At 36.2% G+C, this 15,158-nt stretch overlaps 1 protein-coding gene across 2 annotated transcripts in view; it reads left to right on the forward strand.

Moving 5' to 3' along the window:
• The window catches only part of vps8 (VPS8 subunit of CORVET complex), a 345,245-nt gene that overhangs the window by 287,373 nt on the left and 42,714 nt on the right, over nucleotides 1-15,158 (forward strand). For both annotated transcript variants that reach the window (XM_088930095.1, XM_088930096.1), the window contains exon 45: nucleotides 1,950-2,030. In XM_088930095.1, coding sequence (XP_088786221.1) covers nucleotides 1,950-2,030 — 81 coding nt within the window. The remainder of the gene's footprint in view (nucleotides 1-1,949; nucleotides 2,031-15,158) is intronic.

Genomic DNA, 15,158 nt, shown 5'->3' on the forward strand with positions numbered 1-15,158 from the left:
TTTTAACTTGTGAAAATAGTCATTTGTTAGTGTTTTGGATACTTATTATAGACACTCTGCACATTTAACATTGTTACAGCTTTAGGTGACTTAGAATTGTCTCTTAGATTTTAAAGTTTGTGACACTGGGAAGAGTAAACACTTCAAACTTCAAAGGAGAGAGGATGTTTGCTGAGGTCTGGGGGAGGGTCCCTTGAGCAGAAACAATAGTAAAGTTTATCTTAACATACCTAGGTACCTTGTGGGTTAATGATTGCAAAGGAGCAATAGAAACAGACAATATAAAATCAAATTAAGAGGACAAGAATGGGGAAGAAAAAATAAGGAGAAGCAGGGAGAAGAGAGAGGAGTCCGGAGGAGTTGAGGGCTTAAAGCTTCTGCCAGACGAGAGCCCCTATTTCTTGATCATCCAAACCAAACCTGACTGGAGCTTAGTATTTGAACCTTGTTAGAGAGAGCATGCTATTCTGTGTTTTAGGGAACTTGGGTTTCCTGGGTAAAAGATAATAATAATAATAATAATAATAATAATAATAATAATAGCTTACACTTATATAGCGCTTTTCTGGACACTCCACTCAAAGCGCTTTACAGGTAATGGGGACTCCCCTCCACCACCACCAATGTGCAGCATCCACCTGGATGATGCAACAGCAGCCATAGTGCGCCAGAATGCTCACCACACATCAGCTATCAGTGGGCAGGAGAGCAGAGTAATGAAGCCAATTCATAGATGGGGATTATTATTAGGAGGCCATGATTGGTAAGGGCCAATGGGAATTTGGCCAGTACGCCGGGGTTACACCCCTACTCTTTTTGAGAAACACACTGGGATTTTTAATGACCACAGACAGTCAGGACCTCGGTTTTACGTCTCATCCGAAGGACGGCGCCCTTTTACAGTATAGTGTCCCCGTCACTATATTGGGGCATTAGGACCCACATGGACCGCAGGGTGAGCGCCCCCTGCTGGCCCCACTAATACCTCTTCCAGCAGCAACCAGTTTTTCCCCAGGAGGTCTCCCATCCAGGTACTGGCCAGGCTCACACCTGCTTAGCTTAGATACCTCAGTTAGAAACGTCTTTCCTGCTTAGGGTGCATTTTATGGATAGGGATATAGGCTCCCATTTATTTTGTGGCATCCGGGGTGCAGAGAGAGAGATTTAACTGCAGCTTCTCACTTATGTGGCCTCTGTAGGTATTAAGAGTTTAATGCTTAGTTGCAGTCTGGGTGACCAGAATGTTAAGCCTCTGAAACACCTTGTTTGTAAATACTGTACATAAAGTAACTTGTGTGTTGTATGTTTTGTTGTGTGTAGTGTAGTTTCTGTCTTGTGTCATTGTAATAAATATTTGTCCAACCACATGTGTCTGGATTATTACTTCTCTCACTAAAGCTGTGCCAGAGAACAAAGAATTCACGTGCCTCCATTGTAACAATATCATATCTCAAGCCAGCTGCTTTTTGGTCTAAGAATACTTAGTAATACTAATACTAAGTAATATTAATAAGTAATAAGTAATATAAAGTAAATAAAGCTTGAAATCAAATTTGAATTGATTGTTGGAGTCTAATTTGGAAGATACAATTTGCAGGTGGAGTGGATAAGATTGAGTTGTTTCTAATCAAGCATATTGTATTTAAGCAACTCAGATTGAAAACGATGAAGAGCTGCGCTGATTCTGCACTATATTGAAGTGAATTTAAAATGGAGAACAGCAAGGCTGGGTGAGATCCATTAGCTCCTAGTAACCAAATGTGCTAGTTGGGTCAAATGGCTGGTTTCCTCTTATTTGTTACATTTATTATGTTCTTATGAATGCATCTTGTAATGACAATGAGTCTGAGGTGGGATATCCTGAGTGCCCCCACTGAAAGGACAGTCAGGTAGCATCTTTAAGCCGTAATCATTACATTGACAGAAGTGTCCTGTTTTTTTTGTTTCAGTTGCCCTCAGAAACAATGCTAGATGCCCAGCAGTGCCAAGCCTGGGACCAGCTGCGCTGTATCTACAGAGGACCTTCAAGGGTAACACTCCTCTTAAACTAATTCTGAGAATGCCTGGTGAGACCTACTGGTGGTGTAGTGATAGAAAAACAGCTAGTTTTTAGTTTTGTATTACTTCTAGGCCACAGCAGGCAGATTAAATACTTAACACTTTTGGGGCAACATTAAAAATGCATCTACTCTTAGTAGAATTAAAAGCATGTTACATAATAAGTTAAATATACCAAGCACTTACTCTTAACTTTATCCCTTACTACATTTTCCTACAATTCATTGGAGGATTTTTGCTTTCTGTTGTAATTGATTGCCTTTCCAAACTTTCCTCATTAATTGTGTAATTTATTTTTAAATACACCAAAGTGTTTGATATAATGAATAAGAAACAACTTCTTGCATTCATAAAAAGTGCATTTATTAGTGTATAATGAAGTAAACAACTGCTGGCAATTTATATTAAAGCTTATATATTTATATATAGCGTGAATATGTGCATTTTCACACTATGTACATACTGTATACAGTATATCTCAATCATTAATAGTTATTTATTAATCCCAGTAACCTTCCTCTCCTTTCCTTCAGAACTGTGCACCTCCAGCAAACTTACACTCACCAAGCACATTAAGTATAGCAAAGATTTTGGTAGGATATGCAGGATTCTAGGAAAAGTTCTCAGGGGCTGAGCATTGCAATGAAAGGATTTTCATAACAACCATTTTCCATTTCAAGTGCTGTTAAGGTAAATACTTTGGCATTTTCAATGCAGACTCAACATTGCCAGTAAAATTACATGTCTTAAATGCCACCACAATAATGACTGAGGAGGAGTCTAGAACTGGATGATTATCTTTAGAGCATCTGAAAGCCTGACCACCTTCCAGTGGTGTAGAATTCTCAGAGAATGGAGAGATGGATAGAATCATCACTGAGGAAATAGAGCGAAGGTTCCCAAAGAAATAAATTCAGTTCAAATATAGCAGGTTAAGAAACTTTAAGCAGGTTTTTCTGTGTGGTTGAGCTGAGAGCGAAGATGCTGTATAAACCCAGAAAGAGGAATACAATTTTTTATGACCTAGCACCAAAGGACGGGTTGGACCACATAATATACAGCTTTACCAGTGTCTCCAAGAGACTGAAAATGCTGCTACAAAAAAGACCCTGAAAGTGTGTTTGCTTGTAAATGTTTATGTCAATTCCTACTGCTGTGTGATTCTGAATGCATTCTTTCTTTCAATATGGTATTGCACAATCTTCTTTTCAGACCACCTAACATATTGTTGTCAGCTATTATTGTCGTTTAAAGTTCAAATCTGTGCCTCTACCACTTATAAAATATAAAAAATCAATATCCCAAATATTTTTACCAACCTTTCCATTTCATGTTAAACATCATATTATTTCCCCTTTTGTGTTGGTAAATTCAGATAGTTTGCTAATTACTAAACAAATGAAATCTGATCTGCTTTTCTCTCTTTAGTTTACAGACTAAGATGAGCTTTTGAAATCACAGTTTCCCTTACCCCCTGAAATTTGAATTCCCTTACTAGCTGAAAGTGATTCAGTACAGTTGAAGAGACATATTGCAGAAATGTGTTCCACAGGAAGCAAAATTCAATTGTTTTTTGGCTTTTTAAATGTTGTCTTTATCTAATTTGTGGATGTACAATACAGATTGATAGGTGGCATGTGAAAGCATTAGTACTGTTTTGCCTTCTGATCACAATCAGAAGGAGTATCCTGCGGTTGTTATCTCAATGCCACTTGGGACATAAGCTGAGCCCCCAGCTGCACCAGGGTGTCTGATGATGAAATAACCAAAACACCAGCTGACACCAAGGTTACATCTCTGTGTGTCCAAGAGCACTGAGAGATACACGTTTTCATTTTTTATCATGTTATACACAACCGTTACTTTAATAAACTGAGTGATGCATTTCATCTTACATACAAAGTATGACTTCTTTCTTGCACAAATATATTTACAGATGAAGTCTTGAGCATAAAGTACAGATGGAAACTCTTCTTCCATATTTCTGGGTTGCACTAAGGTTCTGACTCATCTGACTTTGTGCAATTGCTCAAAGCTCTTTTGTGTAACTGAAAATTCTTTTTTGCCAACAGCCAGCAGAGTTTCAATATTTCAATATTTAATGACTAAATTTTCTGGATTTCAAAGAAACCTTAGGAAACGAGTTTGGTTTTTGCTGATAAAGGAAAATAAGAAGGTGGTATTGCCAGCCAATATGACACAATTCTTAATCTTCAGTGCTGGCAACAGAACTTGTAAAATGTGGAAGAAAACCAAATCCTTTCTTATGGGCAGCAGGCAGTAGTTTTAATAGTGTAAACTTCAAACTGCATAGCCTCAAAGAAAGAGAACCTTAAAAAAACTAAGTGTTAAAGCAGAAACGGCTACAGCTGGACTAAAGCGCTTGAAGATTAGAAGCAAAGGCCATCACAAAAAATCCATGGAAAAACTGAAAGGAAATTAGTAGTGTAGCTTAGTCACGTACACAATTATTGAGAGCACACTAAAAGAGTGAAGAGTCTTTTGTATTCTTTTGCTGCAAATCTAAAAAATCTTTTTTCTCCATTTCTGTTACAGTAGCAAAGCACCTTGAATAATGGAGGTAAAAATTAATTCAATCAGTGACACATCTGAAATTAATCTTATATTATTTATTAATTGGTTTTAGTCAAGATACAAAAACTGCACTTACTTGGAGGTAGCAATGGAAGGTTAGTCTATCTTTGAGACTCTGTGGCGAAATTATTTACAGTGTGGTTGCGCACCAGTTTCAGGTTTACGTAATGCAGTCCAGAGTCCAGTGTAAAGGAATAGGATAACCTGTAATATGATACTTGGGCAACATTTGCTTCATGCTATACTGTATGTAGAATGGTGTACAATATGAGTAAGATGGAAATGCTTAAAACATTGTATCTCACAGTAAATGGGCATATTGAGACATTATAGCGTACCTAGTTATGTAATATTGACCATATGAAAATGATAAAGGAGAAACTCCCACAAAAGGCAATGTACAAAACCCACATGCATTGTAGAAATAATAATGTTATTTTTTGTTGCGAAAGCTTCATCAGATTATGGAATTCACAAGTTGCCCGCTTACACTCGTTAAGCAAATATGTTCTTAATTAACCACAAATCAATATTCTCTGACTATGTGAATCTACAAAAATACCTTTAAGCGTTTAATTATTCATTAGGTTTATTAATTCAACTCCTAGTGGATAACAAAACTCCCAGTGTCTACAACAAATACATACAGTACATTAGGCATAAAGAAACACTAAATGTCTTCAAAAATAGCTTCACACTCCATCTGTAAGGGTCAATTGTAAATATTACCTCAAAATTCTCGTATTTCCACATAAGCACAGATATATTCCAGGTAAGCATACCGTAATATTCCTTTTTAAAATCATAATTTAAAGGTCTAATAAAATTGGTATGCAGTACATTTTAAATGGTCTTACACTAGAGCAGTGGTTCTCAAACTTTTTGGACCAAGTACCACCCCTAATCCAACCAAAGAATCCAAGTACCACCTACAAGTCATCATCTCATAGGAACCCCAGAAATTCTCAATGACCAACATGAGCGCGCGTGCACACACACTCACACATACATATAATAAACATTATAATAATAAACTTTATTTGATATAGCGCCTTTAAAGGTGGCTTCTCAAAGTGTTTTAGAGAAAAAAACATTAACAACAACTAATAAAAAAGCACCATTTCAGTGAGAGGGGTGAGGCTGTTTAGTTGAGCAAAGCAGATGTGAATTAATTTTTCGAGCCTTGATACAATTCACAACAGAGTCTAACAGATATTAAACGTCAGGCATTTTCTTGACGGCAAAGGTCTCGTGGTAGATGTTGTAATGCATACATTAATTTCTGGAGCAACCTATCTAATTCGTGCAACTACACCGTTATGTCGGCTTGTCATTGCTCTAGCACCGTCTGTACAAACTCAGACGCATTTTATCCAGTCGAGGCCATTCTCTTCGATAAATTCATTCAGAAGCTGAAATATGTGCTCTCCTGTAGTTCCTGTTGGTAGCGGTTTACAGAACAGAAAGTCTTCATGGGACATGCCCTCAAACTCGTATCTAACGTAAACGAGCAGATTGGCCAAATCGACTACAGACTCATCTAATTGCAGTGAAAAACATCTGCTCATCTTAACGCGCTCCATCAGTGTACTTTCTATATAATCCTTCATTTCAATAATTCTATGAATGACTGTGTCTTTCAGGGGGAGGGGGGCAGCAGCTTTTTCTCTACACATAATACGTGTCAGCTCTTTTGCCAACGGTAAATAAGGTTCTTCAAAAATAGTGTAGCTTACCTGCTTTAGCAATCCGCAAGCTTGCATTTTCCGTTTTTATTTCCGTTTTAATTTAAAGTTTTTATTTCATGCGCATGGGAGCGAAACACAGAGACGCTCGGTGTATTTTTCTCAAATTAGAACAGTTCTTAAATATTTTTCTGTTATTACGCTTTCGTGTGCTCACAAGATTACCTGCGTTCGTAGCACGTATTTCTATGCATTCCTGTGTTTACAACGTTGGCATTGTTCCAAAATCACGCACATTCTCCTTTCTCCCTATTTGCTGGAGATACAGTAGCCTTTTTTTAAATACAATTGGTCACTTGCATCCGTAGCACGCATTCCTATAGAGTGGTATAGAATTACAGAGTATCTCTTGTGTCCACTGAAGTATTAGCGCGCACTGTATCGTAGTACGTAGGCTGCGTATTCGACACGTATTAAAATACAAAATATGAAAACCCGTCCCATTTGGGTCATTTGGCGTACCACCTAGCGGCACTCCGCGTACCACTGCTGGTACGCGTACCACAGTTTGAGAACCACTGCACTAGAGCAAGCACTCATGTTAGGACTCTTAACTAGCATTCTTGAAAAACAGTGGTAATAGAATTCCATTCCAAGTTCCATTCACTCTCTTCAGCTCTCTTTTGGGTTGTAATGTTGATATACTGCTGAAAAAAGACGTTTTTTTTAATTTGTATCTTTTAATTTTTTAAATCTAAGGCCTCAATGAGCATGTGGATCAAAATATAAGAAGCAATGTAATAAATTTAGAGCCTGAGATTTACTTACTTAATTGTTATTGTTTTTATTGTTGATTTTGATTGCCTAAATTCAAAACGCAACTGATTAAGACTTTGCATCTGCCAAAACATTGTGAACTAGATTTTATATGCATCAGTTCTACAGATCTAGCCATTGAGAATGTATGCCGGAAAATGCAGCACACTGCCCTTTTAAAAAATATTCTGTTGTGGGACTGCACTACTTTGTAAAACTACCAGGTGGAACAGTGAATGTTTAACGTGTGGAAGCATTTGTGCTGTCACCAGAAAACGCCTGGTTTCGAATCCCATTCAGTCCTCAACCCCTTCAGATGGTCTTTCTCTAGTTATAGAACTTAAGTTGTATACTGTTTAGGCCTTTATTAATTTTAAGCTGTGTATTACAATATGTTAAATATTAAATTAATTTAAAAAGAAAGTAGGGCTATTTCCACAAAACAAAATGACTCAGTTTGATATATAAAAAGTAGTTTATTATTATACTATAGCTTGTGAATGCAATGCGCCTCTTTCTGGTTTACATCCGCATTGAGAAAATCTATATTTTGTCTTAATGTAAATTTCAGCAACAAGTAATCAGGAAACAATTTAAATTTTGATTATAAAAACATATTTCATGCATATTGTGCTGTAGTGGCTTTAGTTAACTATTTTAATATATGTGGCTATGTAAGAAACAAACCAAAAGTAATGCTCTGATTGGGCTTTGAACAGCCTGGGTAAAGCGTGCTACAGTACTGTCCATGAGCGTTCCATTGTTCATTACCACTATAAGGACAATAAAAGTTTTTTAAAAAAACAAATGTCAAAACAACACAAACAGGCACATCACGTTCACAAGCTACAGTATAATAATAAACTCTTTATATATCCAACTGAGCAATCTTTTTTTATATAAAATATACCTACATTTTAATTCATTTAATATTTAACATGCTGTAATACACAGTTTAAAATTAATAAATTAATCTGTATATAGATCCAGCCATTCAGAATGCAGGGCATAATGCAGTACTTTGTGGTTCAGGTGTTTTGGCCTACTACAGCTTTTTAAAAATACTCAGTTGTGGGACTGCACTACTTTGTAAAACCGCTAGGTAGAGCTCCTGGTTTCCAATCCTGCTCAATGCTGAGGGACAGTCTTTTTCCAATTATAGAATTTAAGCATTTGTTTAACTTTATTTCTAACAATATTTTCTAACATAAAACAATGTCACATTAAAATAATTAATTTTGAGTTTCAGTGCTTAGAAATAAAAATATCACAGAGAACATTATTTCAATGTAGGATTTATAATAGAATTGGTCAAGGGTCTGAATACTTTTGCAAGGCACTGTATATGACTTCATATATAACTGCTTATATATGAGTGCTTATAAAGGAAATTGTTACACTGTACAAAGATATCCACGGTTTTATAATTCCGACTTGGAGAAACAGCCTGGAACACATTATGAAATGTGATGTGAAAAGATTAGTATTTACAGGTTCTTGTGATAAGGCTGCTCCATAACTATGCATTAAAAATTAGATTACAGTGATTTTTCTTCTGATGAGCGTATACTGCAAAACATTGTATACAAAATACAAAAGTGAAATGAGTAGTGATATTATCAGTATAATAACATTTTAATGCATTTAAAATGTATAATCCTTTGTACAGTATATACAGTAGCTTCACTAAAATATAGTTAAACAATGTTCTGTTTAATTTTGGACAAACATAACATTTGGAAATTTAAAAAAAACTTGACAAAGTTCTTGTCAAATTCTGGCCTTCTAGAATTCTGGCCTTCAGGAGGTCAGAGTATGCTGTAGTTCATATTTCAGTAAAATGAACAACTGCGTACATATATTGTATTTTTCAACATCAGACATTGAAGCTTAAAATGCTTGCAAGTTATGAAAGATCTGATATATTTGTGGTGGTAACTAACAGTGTTGCCAGGTAACTTCATAAGGCACAATCTGATTCTGTGGCTTTCTTAATGTCCTTTAGTGGAACTCAGTCTGTGTCTTATTAATTACAGTCCTAGGTATGATAACAAACATGTTTGGGCATACAATTGAGTCTTCAGGGGGATTTTGAACCAAGACAAAGGATCTCATAGCCATGCATTCTAATAAAAGAAGAGTTCATATTAGCACAAAGTTACACATCTATGGTTTTCAGGAGAAAACATTGGCATGCAGTTGACCTCTTGGGAAGAGCAGGCTTTTACAGATCCTGCCAAGATAAAAAATAACCATTAACTGAAGTGAAAATATCCCATCTGTTGCCCCTAACAGTTACAAGTCATTTGGCAGCATAATTTTTCTATTATTATTAGAGTTAAGATGACAGAGCTGAGCACTTCTTTTTTATTAAAAATTTATATGGGCCATAGATTTGAGTTTTAATCTTAAATTGTTTTTGTTTGTTTTCAATGAGCTGTACAAAGACACACCAAATTCATATGGCACTATGGCAAGTTATGCATTGCAAACCCTCAACAAAACTATGAAGATATGTATTAAAAATGATAGACTTGTGGCCTTTAAGCTGCAAAACTGTGCAAGTAATTCAACAGTTTAGACGGTTATTTATTCCTGTGGTGACAAGCTCTGCATAAATAATATTATTAATTTTAAGGCATTTCCACATACTGTACATGCCACTGATTTGACAGAATGTATAAAAAAGAACTGTAAACAGTATTTTCCCAATGTTATTTGAATGCTTAACATTTTGTGTTCAGTCATACTCGTGCAAGAGAGAAAAATTAAAAGAAAATCTCACAGTAGTTACTGTATAAAAACTTTTGTAGCTTAGCATATTATGATGTAAAATTCTGGCTGTGGCTTGTTATTAAGATATTTAACTTAAAACCAGATCTGGTCAAAGATGAGGCTGATTTGTTAACCAAGAGAAACGATTATGGTCATGGTCTTCCAGCATTTCACAAGTGCAGGCATATCTTGAAAAAGGCCAGTGAGTATGAATGCTGTTCTCTGTATATAATCATCAATGCATCCTATGCGGGGCTACTTATTTCTTTCATGTGAGTGCCCAAAGCACAAGCTGCTCTTTCTCATTATTTTGTTCTAGAGTGCCCTGGTCTTCTTCTATAAGCTCTTCACTGTTTCTCTGTGGACTGTATGTTATTCTTTCACAGGACATGCTGATTTACACATGAAGTGTCAATCTTTCATTTCTGAAAAGCACTTTTGAAATACCTTTTAAGGTAGATTTCCCTCTGTGTGCATTAATTTAAATTTAGCCTTAATTATTTGTTTACAGTTTTGCAGACTCTTAAGTGTTGATCTTCCACAAGTTTTGGAAAGTGAATCTAGGATTATTGCTCATTGAAGTCTATAAAATTGTCCCTTAGTTTCCCTGATTAAAACATTTTCAGTCTTACATCAATTTTATTTTCTCAATTCTTTAATACTTGGAAAAAATTCTTTAAATTACTTTTTCTGTTTAAGACATTGTAATATACTATATATAAATTGCTAGAAAATTAATTATACAGGTATGACTGTAAAGCTCTTCCACCTGAAATCTTATCGTTTCTGTTGATTTTCTGTATCTGTCTTTATTTCATGGAACCTTTATGAGTAATAGGTGTTTTAAATTAGGTCAGTAAAGGTTTAAAGAGCAGCTAGCATCTCACAGTAAAATGGAAATAAAACTTTCCTGTTTCAAAGCCAAATGCATTGGGAAAAGAAGAACTGGACACCTGTGAAATTGTGTTTCTGTTCTCAGCTTAACATATGCTCTGATTTATCTGTCAAGAGGGGTGTCATCTAAAATGAATAAATACAGGGAGATTCCAGGTAGCTCATCTCGTCAAGGCACTCCTTTAAGTAAGTTGGCCTTGTAGTTCAGGCATAACTGGTTCAACCCTGGGCTTTGTCATTTATCAGCTGTTACTGGGACATTCCTTGCAGTAGCAGCACAGTCATTCAAGTACCTTCAGTGTTTGGGGGCAGGCGTTGGCCAGGGTTTACTCAGCCTGCTGGGCAACAGTAACCCTTGAGACTTGCCAGGAACCTGTGTGTTTGCCCTTGCCGTGTTGATAGTGAGTGGTGCGTTGATCTTCCTGTCAGTGCAACCTCTCTTTTTAGGCACATTAGCATGTTGAAGTGAAAGCACAAAAGAATAGTTATTGGCAACCACACGTTTATTTGTTCATGGTTGTTTTTTACAAAAGTAGCATTTATTTATGAATTTCCCTGTTATTTATTTCTTACTTGTTTTGTGTTACTGATTCTGTCGAGTTGTTTGTCCTTAGTTTTATTGTGTATACATTATTTGATTTGAAAGTCGTTTCATAAAGTTCGGTGTATCCATCCCTCTGTCACATTTGCAATGACATTTCGATCACTAACCCGGCAAGCATTGAGTGCAAAGTGGAATACAACCTGGATGGGTAATCACTCCAATACAGTGCATACAGACACGAACGCACACTCACATCAGGGCCATTTTTACAGAAACCCATTCATCTCCCAACATGTCTTTGGACTGTGGGAGGAATCGGGAGCACCAGGAGGAAACCCACACAAACACGATGAGAACATGACAACTCCATGCATAACAATCCAGAAATTGAACCCAGGGCCCCAGCACTGAGAGGCAGCAGTTCTTTGTATTTTATCAATGTGTATTTTTTAGTCCAATATTAATAATGAAAATGCAGCAATTCACAAAAATGATATCCACCATGACTTCCAGTGTTGTCTTACACCACACAATATACCATTCATCTATAGGAATTGATAAAATAGTCATGAATCTAGAGTTTAGGTCACAGAAAATTAGAAGGTTATATTGATGAGGAAAACTGTGTGAACACCTGATATAATTATATGTATTAGACTTTGTTACCAAAATAACAATGTTTAATCAATATTTTCTTTATCAAAAGGGTTTACATTTCACAGTTCAATGTGATAAGGTGCAATAGAAGTAGAAAACAAATGCCTTATATAATGGTCAGAATGTTTCTGAGTTTGACATTCAGCATACAGAATAAGGGAAAAACAATCAATAGTGATATCAGAGGACCTCAGAAAAAGAATAGGTTATGCGCGTCAGTGTGGAGAAGTATATACAGTAACCCCATTTCTAAACATATGGTGTTCCATCCATTGGCAGAGAGAAATGGAAAATATGTAAAACCACAATGACTCATTCCAGGACCAGTCATTCTGCCTAGATCTCCCCAAGAGTACCTCATGAAATCATCTAGGAAGTCACAAAGCATCTCAGAGTAAGGATCTGCAGTGCCTCTCTTTTCATGTGACTAATGACTGCTATGGCAGAGTTCATGTCTCAAATATCAGGAGAAGACTATATGGAAATGGTTTTCTTGGGCGAATAGCCAGGAGCAACTGAACAATCCACAAGACTACTGGAACAATGTTCTCTGGACAGACGAGTCAAAAATTGAACTTGCTGGTGACAGTGAGCAATGTTTTGTGTGGGGAAAACAGAAGAACCTCATCCTGACTGTCAAGGGATGGTGGTGGGAGTATCACGGCTTAGGGGTGTTTGGCTGCCTCATGCCTGGGATGGCTTGCCAACACTGATAGAACCATTAATTTGTCATTCTGCCACAACATTATATTGAAGAACAGTTGGGTCTTCATTTCATAAGCTAAATTTGAGCCAAAAGTAGGTCACACAGCAAGACAATAATCCAGAATAAAGAAGCTAGATCTACAACTGAATAGCTGAAGAATAATAAATTATGCATTTTGAATTGGTCAAGTCCAAATCCAAACTTAAACCCAGTTGAAATTTTATGACAGGACACAAAGCAAGCTGTTCATGCAAAGAAACCATAAATCTCACTGACTTTAATCAGTTGTGTAAGCCAGAAGTCCTAAAAGCTGATGTGAGAGACTGATAAACAGTCACAGGAAACATCTAGTTGAAATCATTGCTGCTCAAGAAAGTGTGATCAGCTACTGAATCTAAGGGTTTACATATTTATTCACTGGATTTTTACTGTTGGATCATTTTCTTAATATAATAATCTCAGTGTATGTTATGTTTAATTATAATTTACAGGTTATTATAAAATGAAATATACAAATACTGTATTAACAAAATCGACATTTAACTTTAACTTAGTGGCACCCAGCTTGGTAAATATATTTTGTATACATTATATTAATACATGTTTTAAATATATTAAATTGTATGAGATATTTATTAAACTAAAAAAGAAAGGTACTTCTTCAAGTTCTTGATCAAAAAAGCTTTCCCATCACTTTTGATATAAATATGACTTCCATCTATCCATTTAACTGCTTTATCCAATACAGCCTCACAGGGGAGCTTGAGCCTATCCTATTAAGCAAAGACCACAAGGCAGGGTACAGCCTGGCAGGACACACACAGACACAAACACACACACTCACAACAGGGCTAATTTTACGAGTAGGTCTTCGGAGAGGAAATCCACGGGAACACATGGAGAACATAAAAACTCCGTGCAGATAGCACCAGGAATTGAATCCAGGACTCCAGTACTGTGAGGCAGCAATGCTAACCACTGTTTCCCTACATACAGAAATGTGAAATTAAATAAGAAATACAAGTATTTTGTGCTTTTTTTTTTCAAATGTCCTAACATGGTAATTTCAGCATGACATGGTGTATACCTCAGAAAATAGAGAAAAAATCTGCGGATTTTATCACAAATATAAGTATATTCAAATATACCTGTAAGTGTTATTTTAACTGTTTAACGTTGGTAGTTACTGTGTTCTGTGATGTATAGCACAGTGAAATATTTAAATCGGAGTTTCTGACTTAATTATGGGTTCTTTGTGTACTGTATTGGTGTTTTGCATTAGATAATGTGTAATGTTTAAAGACATTAAAATGTCTTTAAGGTCACAAGTAAACGTTTTCTACAATAAAAGGCTTTTTTGCAGCTCATACATTGTTATCTATAACTAAAAATGTGCTGTCAAATCTGCTGTAAGGAAGTTTGGACCCTCTGTAAAATAGCAGAAGTTCTTTTTTTCCCCTTGGGGCTAATTTGTGTGTATTGTGTTTGAAAAACTACAAGGATATGAAATTCATCACAGGTGAGCTAAGACAGGTGATGCCTCAGAAGAAGCATCTGCTGTTAGTTAAGTTCTGAATGAGAAAAAATGCATATTCTCTTTTATACAGTACTTATTTTGTCTTGCTTTTGAATTCAGGAATTCATTATGCAAGCAATACCTTGTTTTTGGTGGATGGCGTGATTCACATTGAAAAGGTATCTGTGAAGTATTGTTTGCGATCATTCTGTCTGCCATTGTTTCCATCATTAGAACATTGATTTATTCTATGATTTTCTGACACATATACTTCAGGTCTCCACTAGGTCTGTAGGACTAGCTTGTTGTTTGCTCAAAGCTGGTATTGGTACCAGATGTACGAGAATTGTTTCAGAATTGTACATTAATGTCTGGCAAAAACAAAAGGATCAGCTGAAGACATCTGTAGCGCTAATTATTAAAACATAAGGAATCTTTAAAGAGTGGCCTTGAATCACAGCTGTTAGAATATGGAATGTTCCACTACTGTTTTCTGCACCAGGGGCTATCTGTCCATTTCTTTACATAATCAACCCCTTAACTGTGTTTTTTTTCTATTTGAGTGTTGGAGAGTTTAAGTTAGTTATGAAATGCATTAGATGAAATGCATCCTCCAACATTTAAGAGATGAAACCCATTTCAGGATGCAAATGAAGGTTAATTAATGGTGCAGGTACGTAACTGAAAACTCACCTAGAAGAAAACCAGGTGTGTGGACCTCCATGATTTTTTGAAAACCCCAGGTTTAGGCAACTGAATATCAATGACCAAGAATTGTTCATTCTTAATTGGTGTTCTTTTGTAATCAACCTGAAGGCAGGGCTGGCATAGTTAATGGAGAAGAGCTCAGTGAGAACGAGTTTATGGTGTCTCCAAATTTTTGCAATTGGCAGACTGCGCTAGAAGCAAGTT

This window comes from Atractosteus spatula, chromosome 13, assembly GCF_055471065.1.
Source record: "Atractosteus spatula isolate fAtrSpa1 chromosome 13, fAtrSpa1.hap1, whole genome shotgun sequence".
Taxonomy (NCBI): Eukaryota; Metazoa; Chordata; class Actinopteri; order Semionotiformes; family Lepisosteidae; genus Atractosteus; species Atractosteus spatula.